The 24,521-nt window shown below is 38.1% G+C and overlaps 1 protein-coding gene across 1 annotated transcript in view; it reads right to left on the bottom strand.

The window, feature by feature from the left end:
* Positions 1-1,343: 1,343 nt before the first annotated feature.
* Positions 1,344-24,521, bottom strand: part of SDHAF3 (succinate dehydrogenase complex assembly factor 3) — a 72,062-nt gene continuing 48,884 nt past the window's right edge. The window contains exon 2 of the mRNA XM_003896291.4: positions 1,344-2,106. Coding sequence (XP_003896340.1) covers positions 1,903-2,106 — 204 coding nt within the window. The 3' untranslated portion in view covers positions 1,344-1,902. The remainder of the gene's footprint in view (positions 2,107-24,521) is intronic.

Raw genomic sequence — 24,521 nt, 5'->3', positions numbered from 1 at the left:
TATCCCTAGTCCCTAGAATGACATCTGGAAAATGCAGGCTTTTAATAAGTATCTGTGGAATGAATTGTGTGGTGGGAGTAAGAAACTGATTATATTGTTAACAGACAGTGGCAAAAGCACAGGATATTTAAATTCATAATTTCAGATGCAGAACAGTTCTGAACAGAGTGAAGGTTTAAGTGTAGCCATGGCATGAGTGAGTGGTTGAATGAGTGAAAGTGAATAATGCCAGATAACTCTCAGTCTACTGGATAAGTAAACGACATAAATACTAAGTCACCAAAATAATGGCAAGATTTGAGGTAAGTCAAGTGCCAATGAACAGAAGGGAAGTATACCCTAAAAGAAAGCCACAGAGGGAAGAGTTCTTAAGCGAGGGTGGCAGAGTGATGGGTTGAAAGGGACAATAGGATGGGTCTCTTGTAAAGTGGGAGTTGTGGCCCACTTTACAAGACTACAGTGAAGCAGTGTCTTCATAATTATTAGGTTTCTATTAGGCAAGATGAAAAGGATAATGCTGTAAAGAGTTTGCAGATGTATTTGTTCATTATGAAAGAGAGCTCCTGAATGCACAACTAGATTTTAACCTTCTTGAGGGCAGGAGCTTTGTCTTATCCCTGAAGCCTGTTATAACACAGACAGTAGAATAATTGATTATCTTTCTCAATGAGAAAGACCAACAGATCAGACTGACTCAAAAAAAAGCAGCTATATACAAGGAGAGAACACATGAGACACCAAACCAGATAAAACAAGTATCAGTTTCTAAAGAGATGACATAAATTGCAAGTGCATCTTAAAAAATGACCATTTCAGAATCTTGGAGTAAGCCTCCATAACAGTCTTAGTCTCCTTGGGCTGCTATAACAAATTACCATAAACTGGGTGGCTTATAGATAGAAATCTGTTTCTCATGTTTTGGAGACCGCAAAGTACAAGATCAGGGCACCAGCAGATTCAGTGTCTGATGAGGGGCCATGTTTGCTTTAACATCTTCTCACTGTATCCTCATATGGTAGAAGGGGCAAGAGATCTCTCTGGGGCTTTGTTTTATAGGCCAACAATCCCATTCATAAGGACTCTACCACCTAATAGTATCACACTGGGAATCAGGTTTCAATAACTAAAGATATAAGTCATTTGGCATAATATTTTTTAAAATACACATTTCATGTTGTAAATGGGGTTACCATTTTTTAAATGTAAGATCTTAGGGAAGTTTCTTATAGTTAAGTTGATTTGTAATGTCCTCAACTATTAGCTGATAAATCAGAGTCTCAAGGTAGCTACACATTATTTCAGGGGTTGTTATTAACAAACAAACACTGGAGGAAATGTATTAGACTTTGTATAGTCTATTATACAAATGATAGTAAAACAGTGAATTTTAAAGCTTCTCCCTAACCTTTCACTGTGAATGAACAGTGATGCAGGGAGAAGAGACATTCAGAAGAAAAATCATGTATGTATTATTAAAGTAGAAGTGATGAGAAATGTTCAAAATGACAATGTATTTAAAAAAATAACCTTGTTGGAATTCTGTATCTATCATTATCACAACATACTTACTTGATGAAGCTAAAGAAAAGACAGAAGGCTAATATGGTTGGATGAGAATAGCATTTTAAAATGTTTTCAGAAATTTGTCCATTTTAGATCCATTATTTCCCGTTTAGTTCCAAAATCGAATTTCATACAGCAAGTGCTATTATTCCAATAATTTTTTCAATTGTCACTAGTGATCTTGATTCATCTATTGTTGCATTCATAATATCCAAAATAAGAGAATATTTCATTAATAACAGGCATTTTCAAAGCTTAAATAATACATTTCAAAAACCAATGACAGTTAAAGTAAGGGTTCTCAATTTTTGCATATCTTGTTAAGTTTTGTCATATGAACTAAAATTTTGGTTTTGTAGACTCAGAAATACTAAATTGCCTATTGGGTTTTGTGGCTTCTTGCATCAGCTCCTGCAACTGTCCAATCTGTTCATCACGAAAGTCATTAAGTTTTTCTTCTGGGAGGAAGGTGCCAAAACATGCTTTTCCAGTTGAATTTTGTCTGTTTTCGTTAGCTTGTTGCGATAACACTGTTGCATACACCTAAAAAGACAAGGAATGAATGTTATAGATGTAAAGTTTAAATAATATTTAACATTAGAGGACCTGAAGTCTAATTCTTAGTCACCTATTTTTCCTCATCACTAAATGTAGAAGCATTTGGTTAGGAAAATAGAAATATAGTTGTGAAGATACAATTCATTGATAATTTCATATATATCTATTTTTAGCACTTTAAACGTTTTAATCAACTTTTAGCAAAATGTTTAACCTGGACATAAGTAAAGAGTGGTGAGTCCACGGATGGGCTTCAGGCGCATGCATAAACCACCTCAAACCATATGCAAAATTGTATTTACACAAGTATGGACATCATTTCTGGGGCCATAGCTTTCAATAGATTCTCAAACAGGAACCATGGGTCTTTTTCCCCCCAACTTTTATTTTAAACCTGCACATGTACCCCCTAGATACAAGGGGTACACGTGCAGGTTTCTTACATGGGAATAATTGCGTGATGCTGAAGTTTTGGGGACAGATCCTGTCACCCAGAGAGTAAGCCCAGTACCCAACAGGTAGTTTTTCAACCCATACCTCCCTCCAGTAGTCCATGCTGTCAATTGTTCCCTATTTACATCCATGTGTGCTCAATGTTTAGCTCCCACTTAAAATTTTATTTTTCTGTTCCTGTGTCAATTTGCTTTAGACAGCCTGTGCCACATGTCATCCTATTTATGTCAGCACAGTATTCTACTGTGACATGTAATACATCTTCAAGTGAGTCTAAATTCATTCCTATGTCTTCAATTACCACTTTATTTTTTATTTATTTATTTATTTATTTTTTTGAGACGGAGTCTTTGCTCTGTCGCCCAGGGTTGAAAGTGCAGTGCATGCTCACTGCTCTCATAAGCTCCCCCTCCTGGGTTTACGCATTCTCCCGCCTCAGCCTCCCGACAGCTGGGACTACAGGGCGCCTCGCCCACCTCACCGGGCTGGTTTTTGTACTTTTTAGTAGAGACGGGTTTCACCGTAGTCAGCCAGGGATGGTCTGATCTCCTGACCTTGTGATCCGCCTGCCTTCTGCCTCCCCTAGCATTACAGGCGTGGAGCCACCACCTACCGCCACTCAACACTCCTTAATTCAAAACATACTAGAGAGAAACTTCTTAAACCTTTAAGCCTTCAATATTTAACAACCATCTGTGTCAAGAAAAACTAAGTACATTCAGCCTAATATTCCAACTATCCCCATCTGCACAAGTGCCACTGTTTTGAAACAGACTCACTCTAAAATTAATCTTTTAATTAGACAAAGTACCAGTGTATTTTAGTTCATGAAGTTAAAGTGAATGAACTGGCTAACTCTGGATAATGCTGCTACCTAATCTGGCTTGAGGTATCTAAATTGCTTGTAATTGCTGGAACGGCAGCATAGACAGAGCAACTTTAATTCCAAACATTCCAAACCTATGGAGAAAATATTTTTCCATGATTTACAGAAATCCACTTATTAAGACAAAAACACCTCAAGTTTTATCAATTCCACTTCTATATGCTTCAGAGCAAGCAGGATTTTTCAACCTTGGCACTATTTTGTGTGTGTTGGGGGGTAGGGGTGGGGATGGGTCGGTGGGAGTCTGCATAGTAGGATGTTTAGTAGCATCTCTTGTCTCTGACCACCAGATGGCAGTAACGCCCCCTCCCAGTCTTGATAATCTAAAATGTCTCCAAACACGTGAACAAGTATCATGCACAAGAATGTTCATTGTTAAAAGCAAAACAAAATAAAAAAATGGAAACAATTGTACTTCAATAGGAGAAAGGTCAAATACACTGAAATTTACTCAGATGATTAATAAAGTCACAACAAATAAGCTATAAGTCTATGTATCAACATGGATGAATCTCCAAAAAATAAAATCTAAAAAGCAGGCTTTAAGAAAGTATTCATTTGCAAAAATGGAAAAGTTGATAAAGTAAGGAACTCTAAATAGCAAAAACAATCTTGAACAAGAACAAAATTAGAGGACTCACAACTCCCAATTTCAAAACTTAACTAGAAAGTTACATTAAACAAAACAGTGTGGTACTGGCATTAGAACAGATATGTAACACCAATAGAATGGAGAGTCCAGAATTAAATCCTTACATGTATAGCCAACTGGTTTTTGACAAAGATGGCAAATCCATTCAATGGAGGAAAGAATAGTCTGGTCAACAACTGGTTCTGGGAAAACTAAATTTCCACATGCAAAAGAGTGAAGTTGGACCCCCATCTTCTACCATACACAAAAATTAACTCAAAGTGAATCAAAGACCTAAACGCAAGAGTTAAAATCATGAGAATCCTAGAAGAAGACATATAGGTAAATCCTTATGACCTTTGACTTGGCAATAGGTTCTTAGATATGACACCAAAAAGCACAAGCAACAACAACAATAGATAAATTGGATAGTATCAAAATTAAATACTTTGGTGCATCAAAGGACACTTGAGTGAAAAGACAAACTACAGAATGAGAAAAAAATTGCAAATCATATCTGAAAAGGGTTTATTATCTAGAATATATAAAGAATCACAACTAAAAGACAAATAGCTCAATGTAAAAATGGGTAAAGCGTATGAATAGACATTTCTCCAAAGAAGATATAGATGGCCAAGTACATGAAAAGATGCTCAAAATCATTTGTCATTAGAAAAGTGTAAATCAAAACCACAATGAGATGCCACTTCACACCAAGATGTCTGCTATAATTTTTTAAACCCCAGAAAAATAACAGTTGTTGGCAAGGCTGTGAATAAACTGGAATCCTCATACATTGATAATGAGAATATAAAATGGCATAGCCACTGCAGAAAAGATTGGCAGTTCCTCAGAAAGTTAAACACAGAATTACCATATGATCCAGCAAATGCACTCATAGGTATATACCAAAATAACTGAGAGCAGGAACTCAAAAACACATACTTGTATACCCATGTTCACAGCAGCAATATTCACAAATAGATGACATTCAGAAAATAACCTAGATGTCCACCAGCAAGTAGATAAACAAAATGTGGTATAGATATACAGTAGAATATTTATCACTCTTAGAATGAAGTTCTGATCCATACAGCATGGGTAAACCTTGAAAACATTATGCTAAGAAGCCAAACATAAAAAGACATTGTATGATTCCACTTACATGAAATATCTAGAATAGGCAAATTCATAAAAGAATGGAGAATACTAAGGGCTGGGAGGAGGTAGGAGAGGGTGTTATTTAATGGCCACCAAGTTTCCGTTTGGGTGAGGAAAAATCTAGAATAATGTCTCTACAATGTATCATTTACAGTGTCCAGGAAAAAAATTCAAAATTATTACAAACAGTCAAGACAAAGGGCAATCAATGCAGACCAGTGCCTGAGATTATTCAGACATTAGAATTAGCAGAAACAGATTTTAAAGCAGGTACTATAAATGTACGTAAAAGACAATATGGTAATCATAAATGGGCAGATAAATCTCAGCAGAGAATGAGGAATTATAAGAACCAAATAAATTCGAGAACTCAAAAATGCAATAATGGAATTTTTTAAGTGTCACTTAATAGTAGACTGGAGATGAAGGGAAGATTCATGAACTTGAAAATACAGCAACAGAAATTATTCAGTTTTAAACAATGCCAAAAGATTTATCATAAGTTTAAGTGGAATCCAAGAAAAGAGGTAACTACCTTAGAAGAAAAATAAATTTTAATGGGTACCTTTTTTTTTTTTTTGAGATGGAGTCTTGCTCTGTTACCCAGGTTGGAGGGCAGAGGTGCGATCTCCGCTCACTGCAAGCTCCGCCTCCTGGCCTCAGCCTCCCAAGTAGCTGGGACTACAGGCGCCCGCCATCACGCCCGGCTAATTTTTTTTGTATTTTTAGTAGAGACGGGGTTTCACCGTGTTAGCTAGGATGGTCTCGATCTCCTGACCTCATGATCCACCTGCCTTGGCCTCCCAAAGTGCTGGGATTACAGGCATGAGCCACTGTGCCCAGCCGGGTATCTTATTTTTATAAATTTTTATGAATTTTAATGAGTATTTTAAGGAAACATAAATTCAAGAAGCTTAGCAAGTTCCAAGGAGAATACAAAATACTATACCTAAGCATATGATAGTTAAATTGTTGAAAAATAAAGCAAAAATTTTTTTAAAAGTTAAAATATATATGTATCATTTACAAATATACGCAAATGTACAAAACATAAAAACAAGCATGGAAACAACCAACATCAGGATCCTGATTACCTCTGAGGAGTAAAAAGGGGGAATGCAATTTTAGCTGTACTTTTAATATTATTTACTTTCAAAAAGTGATCTAAATATTTCAAAATATTAATATTTGTTAAATCTGAGTGGTGAATACATAACTTTCCCATTTTTGAAAATTTTTATAACTGTATATAATTTCAGAGAACATTTCACTTAGGGTATAATTTATAATAATTATGGGAATAATGTTTCTTATGGAAAGTAGAAATACATTTCATGTTTGAGAAATGATCAATGAATGAACATCCTGGGTTCTAGAAAGACTGTCACGAAAAGGAAACAGAAAAAAATCTCAACCGTCCCCCTGTACACCACCCATTTACCTACTAGTCTTTGACTCCATGTACTTGCAACAGTATTCCTTTCCTGGCAAGACAGAAGAATGGCCAAAATAAAAATAACTTCAGGACCACAATTTGGAGGTGGTCCAGACATAGGTAAGAAGCAGCAATAAAATGTGAATTTATGACTAGGTCACCCTGCCAAGCATATCTACCTAGAGGGAAGAGACTCAGAACAGAAAAATACTACACTACACATTAACAGCATCCTTTGGTTTCAAACTGTTAACATGCTGGCTTCTAGGAATAAAGCTATCCTGAAAGTTAGAAGATTCCTATGATTGCTCTCTTGAACCAAAGAGAATGTGCAGTGCTTCCTCAGGGTAAGTTAAGCAGCTGCTTTAAGTAGCACAAAGCCATCGAAGAGAAACACTTTGAGTATGGTGAGAGCAGGTGCAGTGGGCTGAATGGTGTCCCCAAAAGATGTCAAGTCCTAATCTTTGGAACTGTGTTACCTTATATGTATATTACAGGTTTTGCAAGTGTGATTAAGGATTCTGAGATGAGATTATACTGATGGTCCCGAAAAGTATTCTTAGAGGGGATGATAAATTAGGCATACAGAGGAGAACTTGATATGAAGAAAAAATCAGTTTGGAGTGATATGGCCATAATTCAAGGGAATCCTGGATCCACCAGAAGCTAAAAGATGTGGATTTCTTCCCTAGAGCCTCTCACTCTTTAATTAGGCCTCTCCAGAGTATGCTACCATTGTTTTAAGTCAGGCTGTGGTAGTTCATTGGAGCAGACACAGGAAATTAATACAGCAGTGAACTACAGAAACAGTCTTAAAGTCTCCTAGTAGAAAAAAACTAACCTTCATGCTAAACTGTTTCCCACTAGTTTTTGAAAAGGCAGAGAAGCTATAGTACCAGTTTGTCAGGGATAGAACAATCAAATATTTTGAGGCTCAGCTGTGCCTTCACTGTACTCTAATTCTCTATCTGTATATTAAACTTGTTTATAGTCTGAATCAAATTGATACTATTAAATTACTAGTATGGTCGAGCACACTGGCTCACACCTGTAATCCCAGAGCTTTGGGAGGCCGAGGCAAGAGGACTGCTTAGTTTTTAGTAAACCAAACATCACACATTCTCACTTCTAAGTGGGAGCTAAATGATGAGAACTCATGAACACAAAGAAGGGAACAACAGACACCTACATAAGGGTGGGAGAAGGAACAGAAAAGATAACTATTGGATACTGGGCTTAATGACTGGGTGATGAACCAATCTGTACAACAAACCCCCGTGACACAAGTTTACCTATGCAACAAACCTTCACATGTACCTAAAATTAAAATATAAAAAACTTGTCAGTTTAATAACATTAAGAAAACAAATTATAATTAAATTTTAAAAATCATTTATCTATTATACAGATGTTTTTAAAGAATAGAAATGAACTATATTAGATTGCTTCTTAACAGCATTTAGAATCAAACTAAATAAACCATTTCAAGTAACCATTTCTGAGTAACAGGACTATGAAGGCAGAAAAGCTACTGGACCCATTCATCCCTTAAAAAACATAAATAACATAAAAAGAGAAACAACCAGATATTATGTGCCTCCTGATAGAAGTATATATTACCAAAAAAAAAAAAAAAAACCAAAAAACAAAAAACATACACCTAATAAGCCTCTACATCTATTATCAATTTACAGGAAACACAAGAGACCTAAGTGTTAAACATCACCATGGGAATGCAATCAGCATGATTCAGACTATGAAAAACTACATAACAACCCCAGTCTCAGAAGTAATAAAGGAAAAATAGCAACTTTACAGTGATGAAAGCTGAAAGATGCCACCTCAATGAAATGATCAAGGTAAACATCACCAGTAATAAGTCACACTGCCCTCATGTACCTCCCGATAATTAGGCACTGAGAGGATGTATCACCTCGGTGGTATTCTTCCCAATAATGCACAACCTCAATCTAATCATAAGAAAACATCAGATAAACCTCAATTAAGGGACACTCTATAAAATAACTGATCAGTACCCTTCAAAAGTTTTAAGGCCATCAATGACAAGGAAAAAGGAAGGAACTATTACAGATTAGAGGAAACTAAGGAGCTCTGATGACTAAATGTGATGCAGGATCTTGCATCAGGCCCTGGAACAAAAAGAAAAAAATCCTATAAAAGCTGATGAAACTGAATATACTCTGTAGTTTAGTTAATAATATTGCATCCATGTTAGCTTCTTAGTTTTTATAATAGTACTATGGTTACGCAGGCTATTAACAGGGGAAGTAGCTGCAGAAAGGTATAGGGAACCTGTACTATCTTTGCAACTCTCTTCAGTAAGTCTAAAATTAACTCAGCTAAAAAAAAAAAGAATTTTAGATTTAACAGGTGTATGAACTAATTATAATACATTTATTTATTTCTTATTTGAACAAAAATGCTCACAGTGGCTCATGACTGTAATCCCAGCATTTTGGGAGGCTGAGCTGGGTGGATCACTTGAAGTCAGGAGTTCGAGATCAGCCTGGCCAACATGGTGAAACCCTGTCTCTACTAAAAATACAAAACTTAGCCGGTGTGGTGGCATGTGCCTGTAATCCCAGCTACTCAGAGGGCTGAGGCAGGAGAATTGCTTGAAACCAGGAGTTGGCCGGGCGCGGTGGCCCAAGCCTGTAATCCCAGCACTTTGGGAGGCTGAGACAGGCGGATCACGAGGTCAGGAGATCGAGACCATCCTGGCTAACATGGTGAAACCCTGTCTCTACTAAAAACATACAAAAAACTAGCCAGGTGAGGTGGCGGGCGCCTGTAGTCCCAGCTACACGGGAGGCTGAGGCAGGAGAATGGCGTAAACCTGGGAGGTGGAGCTTGCAGTGAGCTGAGATCCGGCCACTGCACTCCAGCCTGGGCGACAGAGCAAGACTCCGTCTCAAAAAAAAAAAAAAAAAACCAGGAGTTAGAGGTTGCAGTGAGCCGAGATTGTGCCACTGCACTCCAGCCTGGCAAAAGAGCAAGACCCCATCTAAAAAAAAAAAAAAATGCTGCTAACAAAAAGAATCAGGAAACTTTAAAAACTGACTGGATGTTTGGTATTAAGAATTATTTCGGCCAGGCACGGTGGCTCACACCTGTAATCCCAGCACTTTGGGAGGCTCAGGCAGGCGGATCACGAGGTCAGGAGGAGATCGAAATCATCCTGGCTAACATGGTGAAACCCCGTCTCTACTGAAAACACAAAAAATTAGCCTGGTGTGGTGGCAGGTGCCTGTAGTCCTCCCAGCTACTTGGGAGGCTGAGGCAGGAGAATGGCGTGAACCCAGGACACGGAGCTTGCAGCAAGGTGACAGAGCGAGACTCCATCTCAAAAAAAAAAAAAAAAAATATTTCTAATTTTGGAGGTGACATAATAGTATGGTCATGACTTTAAAGAGTCTACATTAAAATACTGAAGACAAATTTTATGTTTGTGATTTAAAAATAATCTGGGAGAAAGAGAAGTAAGTGGAGGTACAGATGAAACCTGATTGGCCATGAGTTGATAACTGTTGAAGTCAAGTGACAGGTACAAAGTGGTTCATTATATTTTCTCCACATTTGTATATGGTTGAGATTTCTCTAATTAAAAAAAATGCATATATACACATGCATACACACATTCATATATAACTTAAAATTAAAAACATTCAACTAAAACTATTTCAGTAATTTCTCACTTTCAACTATGGGTTTGATATTTCTTTCCAACAAAGCTTCCCAGGTACTGGTGCAGTCCACAGCCTGTTAGGAAGCAGGCAAGCATGATCACCTGAGCTCTGCCTCGTGTCAGGTCAGCAGTGGCATTAGATTCTTACAGAAGCATGAACCCTATTGTGAACTACTTATGCAAAGGACCTAGGTTATGTGCACTTCATGAGAATATAATGCTTGATGATCTGAGGTGGAGCCATTTCATTCCAAAACCATCCCCCACAACCTGTAGAAAAATTGTCTTCCATAAAACTAATCCCCAAAAGGGGACCACTTAAAGTTCTTGGATAAAGCCTTGATTTACCAGTAGTTTTTCTTCTGTTTCTAAAAATATTTCTTAAACATCTTATTATAATAATTTTTTACAATATACATTTTTAAAATCCAAGACATAGCAAAATCATTTTAAAATAGATTCACAGTAATTTCCTCACCAAAACAATGGGATTTCAGAACTGTCACTTTAGCACATAGCTGGTGAACCTTTATTTAATAATTCACTTTGTGTACCATTAATATTTTTATTTATAATGTAAATAATTTAATTTCCCCACAGGCTAGAACCAAAGTGGCATGAAATTCCTTATATAACTGACATACAAAAATTGAGACTGACTGGTTCAACAAACAAATCTGGGCCACAGTTTAAGATTCCAACAATGAACAGTGTTGGAAGAGAATGGGATTTGAATATGGAATGGTGATAGAGTCACAGAAAGACAAGAACCAAGAAAACAATGGATTTCGGAGAGTTGAGGACTCTGAGTAACAGGACTATGAAGGCAGAAAAGCTACTGGACCCATTCATCCCTGAAAAAATACATGCATATAGAAAGAGGTATAAGGATTGCTCACATTAACGATACAGTTCATCTAGACTACAAAAAAGCATGCGATAAGGATTGCTCACATTAACGATACAGTTCATCTAGACTACAAAAAAGCATGCGATAGTTAAAAAGAACAAGGTCAAACATGTACTGACATGAAAAGCTTCCCACATAAAATAATCAACTTGCAAAATATGTATAGATGCTATTTGTATATGCTTCAAAACATGTACAAATTTAAACAGAGGCTGAAAGGATGACCTGAAACTTCTGAATAGTTTTTCAAATTTTGTTCTGAACACCTCAACTCTGTACTGTTTTGATATTTTATAATAAATATTATTTAACTAACTAAATGAAAGGGAAAGAAATTAAAGAATACCTATAGGAAAAATTGGGGGATAAGGAAATTACAGCTCCAATGTTTCATTTGTCCTTACCAGCAGAGATCAAAGCGATTTTGCAGACTGTAATTAATGTACTTTGAACACAAAGCTTTAATCATGTATCTAGTATTTGCTTATCTGTGTTTTTTAAAACAAAATTCAAACTAAATGGCCCAAAAGTAATAATGATATATGAAAATCTAAACTGTCAAGTTCTGTAAATAAAGACAATTAGTTGCCTCACAAAAGGCTATTCTTATTTAGGAAAGCATGTATCATAGGCCTCCTTTAATACTAAAACCAAATGGTTTAAAACATTTTATGAAAATAGCATTTTTAAGATACTCATCGACTGTATAGAGTTCAAGAAAATACCAAACTATATAACATCTGTCCCATTAAAAACTTGACTTGTTAAATACTTTATATACAACGAATTTCCTTAATAGCATAAAAAAAATTTTAGGTTAAATCATAAAAATGCTGTCACAATCAGAATTAGTCTGATGCCTTTCTTTTGAATTACAAGAATTATAAATTCCTTTTAAAATAGGCATAAAGTGTGCTACTGTTCTCACAACTTCCTGAACAACTAAAATGACAGTAATTTTTTATAGTTTTGAACAATTATTTGTATTCTTCAATGTAAACAACCAAAGAGAAATCCAACTATTATCTAGGAAAGAAAAAGGTAACTTTCCCCCCAAATTCATTCAATTATTGTAAGATTCTATGTAGCAACACTGAACCAACAACCTAAGTTAGGAGCATTTGGTTAAGCTTTCCCTAGAGAACTTATTAAAAATATCATGCCTCCTAGAGGAGCAAAAACCAAAACACCCCTCTCCACAAGAAGCCTGAAAGTTACCTGAATTACAGTAGCTAAATTCAAAGACACTTTGGGGATGTGAGGCACATCTTCCCAAGTCATTAGTACACAATATATTATAGAAAGAAAAAAACAAAGAACCTATGTTGGCAATGACAATAAATTTGGTTTCTTGGGCTCATTCTGACGAGGTTTTATGATTTTCGAGTCAAAGATGATAGATTATACATGCTATTTCTTAGCCCACAAACACTCGTAATATATAACACTTTGATTCACAGAGTGCAAAGAATAGAAAGTAACACCAGTGTCACTAACAAGTGAATTTCTCAGGGGGCCATGAAGCTTAGCCTCTGTGAAGTCAAATTCCCCAGGTTCCTCTGTAAACCAAACTCAAGATTCACCTGTGACTCCCAGAGATAAGCCAAAAAGGTGTTAGTTGTGACACAGCACAGCAAAGAAAAAAAAAAAAAGCAAGAACATAGAAAGTTCTTGCCTAAGGAAGCAGTAAGGAAATGTTACAGAAAACCTAGTTCAGAAATATTCTTTACATTTGTCTACTATAAACTCTGTATGTCCGTGATATTGGACACTTACAAATCAAATGTCATAATGTCAGAAATGAGAAGTCAGCACAGAAAATAAGCACATTCTTGTTTATGAAATTCATCCAAAAGTTCCCAGAAACAATAATGGCATTGTACTTAAGGTAATATTACATAACTTATTTTACTTCATCTAAAAATGTATTCATGAAACTAATTTTAAAAATACATTCTCCTGATCATTTAGGTGAATGGACTATTTGTACATTTTATGTTTTATATATAACCTTTAATTTATCCTTTAGTAATATTAGAATACAGTGAGGCACAAGGAAATTTTCTGGAGTAATAGATTTTTGTTACCTTGACTGTGGTGACAGTTTCATGGGTGTATATATATTCCAAAACTCACCCAAGTGTACACATGTGTGGTTCACTGTGCATCAATGACACCACAGTAAAGCTGTTACATTCAAAAAAAAAAAGGAACTAGCCAACTCTTTACCTTACTTATACCTCAAAGGAGGTGAGGATGGGTTCTACGAAAGTAGCAAGAAAATAAGCTTAAATATAATACCTAAGGGTGACAACGACCCAGTTAGATAAGAATGTATATACACTACTGATTTAAAAATTGATGGGGAACAAAAAACAGCTTATAAAGCTAATATACAAAACTCAAAAAAAGTTTTCGAAAAAATTCTTCCAAATATCTTACTATCAGTCATCAAAAACAACTAAATTTTAATAGTTAAGAATAGAACAAAAAAGTTCACTCCTAGACATTAAAAACATAAAGCGTTCAAAACTGTAATTTTTTCTTTTTTTTTACATTTTTTATAATCAGGCTTTTTCTTTTCACTCTACAGAAAAACTGCATTTAGCAATAGATTTTTAACTACCTGCTCATCTGTGATGCAGGTTAATTCTATATTTTTTTAAAAAAACAATTATATAGGCCGGGCGCGGTGGCTCAAGCCTGTAATCCCAGCACTTTGGGAGGCCGAGACGGGTGGATCACGAGGTCAGGAGATCGAGACCATCCTGGCTAACACGGTGAAACCCCGTCTCTACTAAAAAAATACAAAAAAATAGCCGGGCGCGGTGGCGGGCGCCTGTAGTCCCAACTACTCGGGAGGCTGAGGCAGGAGAATGGCGTGAACCCGGGAGGTGGAGCTTGCAGTGAGCCGAGATCGGGCCACTGCACTCCAGCCTGGGCGGCAGAGCGAGACTCCGTCTCAAAAAAAAAAAAAAAAAAATTATATAAACTAAAGGACATGATGCATTCAAATTCTATTTTGATGTAATCTGTTTAGAAAATTCCCAATTTATTGAGAAAATAAAATCAGTATGTTTTATAACAAATTATTTACATTATAGCTGGCATCAAAAAAATGTATAGCAATCTGCATAATTCTTATATCTCCAAGGGAATCTAACATCAAGTGAGTTACATCAAATCAAATATTTTTAATGTTATATATTAAATTGACAGTACTTTCACAGGCAGACAATCATGATATTAATATTTTTTTTTTTTTTTGAGACAGTTTCGCTCTTGTTGCCCAGGCTGGAGTGCAGTGCCGTGATCTCAGCTCACTAGGTTCAAGCAATCCTCCCGCCTCAGTCTCCCAAGTACCCACCACCATGCCCAGCTAATTTTTGTATTTTTAGTAGAGGCAGGGTTTCACCATGTTGGCCAGGCTGGTCTGGAACTCCTGACCTCATGTGATCCTTCTGCCTCAGCCTCCCAAAGTGCTGGGATTACAGGCGTGAACCACTGCGCCCAGCCCTGAAAGGCAAATTTTAACAGAAAATTTAAATATATTCTAATATCTTACAAGTTATCTTCTGCATTGTTATTCTAATTAACCAAATGAAAGAGTGTAGCATTATCACAATCACATTTCACGTTACCCAGAATCTACACATCTGTAATCAAACTAAAATATCAAACAAATAAGATAGCTCACGCACTAAAGGAGAATATAAGTATATAAGAAATGAACAGGATATTTATTTATGGGCTAAAGAAAAGGGAACAAAAATAGTTAACAAAATAACATAATAAAAAATGTAAAAGGCATGAAGAAAACACAAAAGTCAAGTGTATGAAACCTCTCACCTTTGAGTCAACCCCCATCCCAATCACACCCCCAGTTAGCAGGAAGTTAGAGCAGTTGTCACACTTTTTCCATCTTCATTGGCCCACATCTTAAGATTAAGGTGTTATAAAACCCAAAGGAAGGGAATGAAACCATCATTGCAAAATTATAACTGGGACAGTGAAAGAGATCTGACCTAACCAACTCCATCTTGCTTCTCACATCCAAGCTGTCCTTATTCTTTCCTGGGTACAGGATTGAATTAACTTGGTGAGAATTTAGTTTACAGTTTGGAACAAAGATAACAGATCTTTCCCAAAACAAACACCCTTCTTGCCTGGGGACTAGACTGTTGTTGTAGGACTAACAAATTAGCCAAAAGATTATGATTTAAGACTCATGCAGCTGGAGGCTACAGATTCTGACCTTCCCCAAATTGCTCCTGAGGATAATATCACTACTGTGAAACTTAAGATTGACGCAGGATTTTTTGCTCTAAGCTTAGTTCAGCTAAATCCAGGTTCTTGTATCATGACCAGGAAAAATTAGGCAGGTGAACACACTGAAGGGTGACGAGGGCAGAATTCATTAGGTAAAAAGAGGGGGTCCCACCAGCAAGCTCCCGCCTCACAGACTGAATACCAGGGCTCTCACACATGAGCTGAAGAGACCACGCTCCTCCCCTGCATAAAGCACGAATTCCTGGTAGCTCCACCCCATTCCCCCCAGTGCATGTGGGCCTCTAGTTCACTGTGGGCATGCCCAGGGAAGACCCTGTGCAGGTATATTCCCTTATCTGCACAAAAAAGTCCAATGTAAACACTTGTGGGTGGATCAAAGATTCTCCAGGGACCCTTCCTTATCTAACTCGGCATTTGTCTGCCTCCTGCCTCTATCAAGATCAGTGCTTGTTTTGCAGACCCTGCACCTGAATCAGCTGGCACCATCCAGATGGATAAACTGGCTCATCTGATCTGTGGGCCCCCAACCCAGTGCAAGAGGATAGCTTCAACTCTGTATGATTTTATCTCTGACCCAATCCATCGGCACTCCAGACTCACTGTTCCCAATCCAATAAATTTTTCTTAAACACCCTGATCCCAAATGCTCGGAGAGATTGATTTGAATAATAATAAACTCATCTCTTGTACAGCCGACTATGTGTGAATTACTCTTTATTGCAAGTCCCCTGTCTTGATAAATTGGCTCCATCTAGGCAGCAGGCCTGGTGACATTGGGTAGTGTATTAGTCTGTTCTCACACTTCTATTAAAAAAACTACCTGAGACTGGGTAATTTTTGGAGAAAAGAGGTTTAATTGACTCACAGTTTGGTAGCCTTAACAGGAAACATGACTGGGAGGCTACAGGAAATGTACAATCATAGCAGAAGATGAACGAAAAGCAAGCACCTTTTTCACATAGCGGCAGGTGAGAGAGCAAGCCAAGGGGTGAAGTGCTACACACTTTTAAACCATCAGATCTTGTGAGAACTCACTATCATGACAACAGCAAGGGGGAAATCTGCCCCTATAATCCAGTCACCTCCCACCAGGCCCCTCCTCCAATTCGATATGAGATTTGGGTGGGGACACAAATCCAAACCGTATCAGGTGGTTACATGTAAATCCACCCTAACTCCTCTTTAACTGCCTTGGCATGAAAAGAAAAAAAAATCACTGAAAGTTATAAAATTTTATCAAGCATTGTCAAGAAAGAAAGTGCGTAGATCAGTCAAATCAGTATTTTGATGCCCTGAGCAAGACACTACAGTGGAAAAAGTACATAAAATCCATTATGCATTGTTCTATGCTGAATGAATAAGTTTTAGACGGCGATTATTATTTCTACTATTCTATAAGGTCCTTTATCTGGCTCCTTATTTCACCAGTATCATTACAAACTACCTATAATTCCTGTAAACCCAAAATAAAATTCTAAGCTCGCTGCCAACTAACTGGCCCCTTCTCTTGGCCAAGGGCATTCTAAAGTAAACCTGAAATATTAGTTCAGGCCATAATGGGAAAGGGTGGTCAGACATGCCTCATCATACCTTCTTCCCTTTGGAATTCAGGCACAACTGACCAGCATTAACATTAAAACAGAAACCTTAAAACTAACAGAACAGACTCTGTCTTACAATCTATTCTCTCCAAAAGCTGCTATCAGGAGACTTCATCTGCATAACAAGAACCTTCCTCTCCACAACCCCTTATCTTAACCCAGACACTCCCTTTTATTCATTTCAACTCTTTCAACCTACTGCCCATCAGAAAATGTTTGAATCCCCCTAAGACCTGGAACTCCCACCCTCCCCAATTTGAGTTCTCCCAGTTTTCCAGACTGAACCAGTGTACATCTTACATGCATTTACGGATGTCTTATGTCCCCTAATATGTATAAGGCCAAGCTGTTGCCCAACCACCTAGGGCATATGATGTCGGGACCTCCTAAGGCTTGTTTCACGAGCATGTCCTTAACTTTGACAAAAAACTGCTGAATTGATTGGTTGAGACTTGTCTCAGATAGTTTCTGGTTTACATTGCCAAATATTCTATACCCATCCATGCATCAGCAGCCATATACTCCCTCTATTTGGAATGTCCTTATTTACTTCATGGAGTAAGATTTCAAGACTCAGTTCAAATGTCATTTTCTTGAGGACACCTGTACCCCTGCCCCAGCTTTGCCTCTATGCTCCCTTGGCACTCTACGCAGTTTTTTACAGCAGAGTTCTTACTGTTGATACTGACAGCAAAGTCCTAAAGACATAGGATCATGCTAAGACACCCACATGCCTTCACTGTCTAACAATACCAGGCATTGATATCTACTTATTAAAGAAAAAAGGAAGAGAATAAAATGTGTAAACTGGGCTGACCAGCTAAAACCTGTATTCACAACTCATCTGACAATTTTTGTTTTACAAGGCAAACTGCCAATTTAGCCTTGGAGTCTGCATACTAACCTCTTCAATTTCACAAAAACACATACAACTTCAACAAGTTTGAATGGATGAGCTTGCAAATTTAAATATCAGAATTCAGACCTGGGTTTATCCCAAGAAAATGAGGATACTCAGTGAGCATTAGTATAAACATGATTATTTGGAGGTGTTTATTTCTCCTTTATACCATTTTACAAAATCTCACCTAGTCATTTAAATTCTTCAATCCCAAAAAAAGTATTATTAAAAAGGCAGCAAAGTCCCGTTAATCCCACATTTGAAAGTCAAATGTTGATTTTCAAGTAAATACCTCTAAAAAACATGCTAAGGGAATGCTAACTGGTAATCAAAATGAAAACAAGCAAAAAAAAAAAAAAAAAGGAAAATCCTTTGAGATACCCTAATTGATCTGAAGTCAATAAATTTGTCAGTATAAACACAAGTGTAATCTGGTCTCTTAAAAAATTTAACCTAAAAGGAGTTCTGAGGCTGTCTATACCTTCTTCTATTCCTTTCCCTGTACATATGTAAAAACTGCACCATTAAAATTACGTCAACTTTTTAACTTTTATTTTTATTGAAAGAATAAAATGCAGCTATCATATATGTGTACACTTTCTCAAAAGATGATAAATCTAACAAAACTGTTAACAAAAACTGTTGTTTTTGGAAGGTGATTCTCATGGCGACACTGTCTCTTTGCTTTTCAACCAGCTATGGTTTAATTTTTTTTTCGGGGGGGGAGTCTTGCTCTGTTTCCCAGGCTGGAATGCAGTGGCGTGATCTCGGCTCACTGCAAGCTCTGCCTCCCGGGTTCACACCATTCCCCTGCCTCAGCCTCCCGAGTAGCTGGGACTAGAAGCGCCCGCCACCAGGCCTGGCTAATTTTTTTTTGTATTATTTTAGTAGAGATGGGGTTTCACCATGTTAACCAGGATGGTCTCGATCTCCTGACTTCGTGATCTGCCCGCCGTGGCCTCCCAAAGTGTTGGGGGTTTAATCTTTCAAAGAGCGAGTTATATTCAAAGAACTCCAAGCTATTGTTTTCCATTAGTTTCATCACAGCCATGACACATCATTTCAAACTATGTTCCCTAATAGGTTTATCTAGCCATCTTTCCTATAGTTTCAGTTCACTATGTAATTTTGTTTGTATAATAATATATTGCTTCATTATGTCGCAAATTATGAGAAATTACGTTAGTCTATCATCCCTCCATCCCCACACTGGTAGATCAGTTTCACTTCACATCTCTATCACTAGTTATTCACTGTGTGTGTGATGTGTGCGCGGTTCACACAACTCCTCAAGATGACTTGGGGCATGAATGTCATAGCTATATAAAAGAACTATGAACCGGCCAGGCACAGTAGCTCACGCCTGTAATCCCAGCACTTTGGGAGGCCGAGAGGGGTGGATCACCTGGGGTCAGGAGTTCGAGACCAGCCTGATCAACATGGAGAAACCCCCGTCTCTACTAAAAATACAAAATTAGCCTGGCGTGGTGGTGCACACCTATAATCTCAGCTACTCAGGAGGCAGAGGCAGGAGAATCGCTTAAATCCGGGAGGTAGAGGTTGTGGTGAGCTGACATTGCGCCACAGCACTCCAGCCTGGCCAACAAGAGTGAAACTCCATCTCCAAAAAAAAATAAATAAATAAAAAAAGAACTATTATACCTAAAAAAAAAAAGAACCAATACACCTTTAAGAACTATGAACCTGGCCGGGCGCGGTGGCTCAAGCCTGTAATCCCAGCACTTTGGGAGGCCGAGGCGGGTGGATCACGAGGTCAGGAGATCGAGACCATCCTGGCTAACACGGTGAAACCCCGTCTCTACTAAAAATACAAAAAACTAGCCGGGCGTGGTGGCGGCGCCTGTAGTCCCAGCTACTCGGAGGCTGAGGCAGGAGAATGGCGTGAACCTGGGAGGCGGAGCTTGCAGTGAGCCGAGATCGCGCCACTGCACTCCAGCCTGGGTGACACAGCGCGAGACTCCGTCTCAAAAAAAAAAAAAAAAAAAAAAGAACTATGAACCAATACACCTTTAGTTCAGAGATAATAATTACCTTGCCACCATACAGTCTGTTAAACAAGCAGGAGGCCATTAGCCTGAGGCTGTCCTAAGTAACAAACTGCAAGCTAATTTTGTAACAAATAGCCAGTTTCAACCAATCACAGTCAAGCTTTAACCAATCACAAGCAGCTAACATGCCACCATGCCCAAATACTTCCTGTGTCTGATGTACCCAACTGAATATCTGAACATGGGATTTAAGACTTAGTTTTATAAAATGACTGCCTCTGGGAAGCACACACACAAAAATGAGAAGGGATGAGACAAGGCAATGATGCTTTTAATGCTTTGATACGACCTGATTTTTGAGACTATGTAAACATAAAACTTAAAAAAAATTAGAAAGAATGCTTTATGATTATATTTTTTGGGAGGTAGGATAGGAGTTCCTGAACTAGGCCCCATTTTGCCAGGGTCCTATTCCCTGTTTCATACATTTCTAACCTGCCTTCGCCTCCTGAAGTGAAGTCTTTCTTCCGGTTTTCTTGGTTCATCCTTATCTCTGCTCTTTAAATTTCTAAGAGAGAAGTCAGTCAGTATCAGCATTACCTGGAATTTGCAAGAAATGCACATTCTCAGGTTTCGTCTTGAGATCTACTGAATGAGACAATAGGATTAGGGGGCCAGGAATCTGTGTTATAAGAAGCTCTCCAGATTTTTCTGGTGTAACTTAAAATTTGAGAACTACTGCTATAATGGTTTAACATTCTTCTTTTTCTGATTTCTTCCACAAAGCCTACATCCTCTCAATTTCCACACAAACACCTATGAAAGTACACAGCCCATGCAGAAGATATAGTCTGTGTAAAAGAAATACCATAAATACCTGGGGAAAGGGCGCAATTATCATAAACACTATTCTGCTCTCAAATGCCATGAATTTCTAGATGTTTAATAATAAATCTGAAACGTTTTAAGTGGTTAATGAAAAGAAATAGCATGGAAGGGATGTCCCTGAGTTCTTTTCAACAAATAAGAATCACTTTCTTTCTTACCTGCAAGGTAAAACAAAGACATCTATCTTAATGCTAAAAAGATGGGTGTACTTACAATACCACTCACTTTTGACCGCTTTGATTCATGCTCTCTTAATTCTTACAATCAAATAAAACCACAGAAGGCTTTCTGTGGCACATGTTCATAAACACTAATAAATCAAAACAAAGCTTCTAAGGATCATTTTTAAATTGTTTTTTAAAATCAAATATATTTTAAATCAAAACTTTTAAAATCAGATTTACAATAGCCCAGGAAGATGGGGAGAAACCAGCGCAAAAAGGCTGAAAATTGCAAAAACCAGAAAGCCTCTTCTACTCCAAAGGATCACAACTCCTCGAAAGCAAGGGAACAAAACTGGGCAGAGAATGAGTTTGACGAATCAGAAATAGGCTTCAGAGGTGCGTAATAACAAACTCCTCTGAGCTAACGGAGCATGTTCTAACCCAATGTAAGGAAGCTAAGAACCTTGAGAAAAGGTTGGATAAATTGCTAACTAGAATAACCAGTTTAGAGAAGAAAATAAATGACCTGATGGAATTGAAAAACAGCATGAGAACTTCATGAAGCATACACAAGTATCAATAACTGAACTGATCAAGCGGAAGAAGGGATATCAGAGATTGAAGATCAACTTAATGAAATAAAGTAAGACAAGATTAGAAAACAAAGAATAAAAAGGAACAAACAAAGCCTCCAATAAATACAGGACTATGTGAAAATACCAAACCTACGTTTGGTGTACTTGAAAGTGATGGCGAGAATGGAACCCAAATTGGAAAACACTCTTCATGATATTATCCAGGAGAACTTCGCCAACCTAGCAAGACAGGTCAACATTCAAATTCAGGAAATACAGAGACCACCACAAAGATACTCATCAAGAAGAACAACCCCAAGACACATAATTGTCAGATTCACCAAGGTTGAAATGAAGGAAAAAATGTTCAGGGCAGTCAGAGACAAAGGGAAGCCTATGAGACGAAGAGCAGATCTCTCTGCAGAAATCCTACAAGCCAGAAGAGAGTAGGGGACAATATTCAATATTCTTAAAGAAGAGAGGCTGGCCCGGGCGCGGTGGCTCACGCCTGTAATCCCAGCACTTTGGGAGGCTAAGGCAGGTGGCTCACGAGGTCAGGAGATCGAGACCATCCTGGCTAACACGGTCAAACCCCGTCTCCACTAAAAATACAAAAAAATCAGCTGGGTGTGGTGACGCTTGCTTGTAATCTCACCTACTTGGGAGGCTGAGGCAGAAGAATTCCTTGAACTTGGGAGGTGGAGGTTGCAGTGAGCCGAGATGGTGCCGCCGCACTCCAGCCTGGGTGACAGAGCAAGACTCTGTCTCCAAAAAAAAAAAGAAAAAAAAAAAAAAGAGGCCTTGCCTTGCACAGTGGCTTATGCCTGTAATCCCAGCACTTTGGGAGGCTGAGGCGGGCGAGGAGATTGAGACCATCTTGGCCAACATGGTGAAACCTCGTCTCCACTAATAAAAAAAAAAAAAAAAAAAAAAAAAACAGCCCGGCATGGTGGCACGTGACTATAATCCCAGCTACTTGGGAGGCTGAGGCAGGGCAATCACTTGAACTTGGGAGGCGGAGGTTGCAGTGACCTGAGATCGTGCCACTGCATTCCAGTCTGGCAACAGAGCAAGACTGTGTCTCAAAAAAAAAGAATTTTCAACCCTGAATTTCATATATAGCCAAACTAAGCTTTGTAAGCAGAGGAGAAATAAAATCCTTACAGACAACCAAATGCTGAGAGATTTTGTCACCACCAGGCCTGCTTTACAAGAGCTCCCAAAGGAAGCACTAAACATGGAAAGGAACAATTGGTACCAGCCATTGAAAAAGCATACCAAATTGTAAAGAACATCAACACTATGAAGAAACCGCATCAACTAACGGGCAAAATAACCAGCTAGCATAATAATGACAGGATCAAATTAACACATAAATATATTAGCCTCAAATGTTAATGGGCTAAATGGCCCAGTTAAAAGACACAGACTGGCAAACTGGACAAAGAGTCAAGACTCATCAGTCTGTTGTATTCAGGAAATCCATCTCACATGCAAAGACACACATAAGCTTAAAATAAAGGGATGGAGGAATATTTACCAAGGAAATGGAAAGCAAAAAAAAAGCAGGAGTTGCAATCTTAATCTCTTATAAAACAGACTTTAGGCCGGACGCTATGGCTCACGCCTGTTATCCTAGCACATTGGGAGGCCGAGGCAGGCGGATCACGAGGTCAGGAGTTTGAGACCAGCATGGCCAATATGGTGAAACCCTGTCTCTACTAAAAACACGAAAATTAGCCAGGCATGGTGGCGGGCGCCTGTAATCCCAGCTACTGGGGAGGATGAGGCAGGAGAATCGCTTGAATCCAGACGGCTGAGGCTGCAGTGAGCCGAGACTGCACTGCACTAAAAATTAAAAAAAAAAAAAAAAAAGACTTTAAACCAACAAAGGTCAAAAGAGACAAAGAAGGGCTTACATAATGGTAAAGGGATCAATGCAGCAAGAAGAGCTAACTATCTTAAATATAAATGCACTCAATACAAGAACACGCAAATTCATAAAGCAAGTTCTCAGAGACCTACAAAGAGACTTAGACTCCCACACAATAATAGTGGGAGACCTTAACTCCCCACTGTCAATATTGGACAGATCAATGAACAGAAAATTAACAAGGATATTCAGGACTTGAACTCAGCTCTGCACCAAGAGGATCTAATAAACATCTACAGAACTCTCCACCCCCAAATCAAAAGAATATACATTTTTCAGAGCACCTCATCACAATTATTCTAAAATTGACCACATAATTGGAAGTAAAACACTCCTCAGTAAATGCAAAAGAATGGAAATCATAACAGTCTCTCAGACCACAGCACAATCAAATTAGAACTCAGGATTAAGAAACTCACTCAAAACCGCACAACTACACGGAAACTGAACAACTTGCTCCTGGAATGACTACTGGGTAAATAACAAAATGAAGGCAGAAATAAAGATGTTCTTTGAAACCAATGAGAACGAAGACACAATGTCCCAGAATCACTGGAACACATTTAAAGCAGTGTGTAGAGGGAAATTTATGGCACTAAATGCCCAGAAAAGAAAGCAGGAAAGATCTAAAATTGACACCCGATTATCAAAATTAAAAGAACTAGGGAAGCAACAGCAAACAAATTCGAAAGCTAGCAGAAGACAAGAAATAACTAAGATCAAAGCAGAACTGAAGGAGATAGAGACACAAAAAACCCTTCAAAAAAATCAATGAAGCTAGGAGCTGGTTTTTTGAAAAGATCAACAAAACAGACCACTAGCCAGACTACTAAAGAAGAAAGGATAAAAGAGTCAAA

This window comes from Papio anubis, chromosome 4 (assembly GCF_008728515.1).
Source record: "Papio anubis isolate 15944 chromosome 4, Panubis1.0, whole genome shotgun sequence".
NCBI lineage: Eukaryota > Metazoa > Chordata > Mammalia > Primates > Cercopithecidae > Papio > Papio anubis.
Note: the sequence above shows the minus strand (reverse complement) of the source record. Positions and strands in the feature narration are given on the sequence as shown.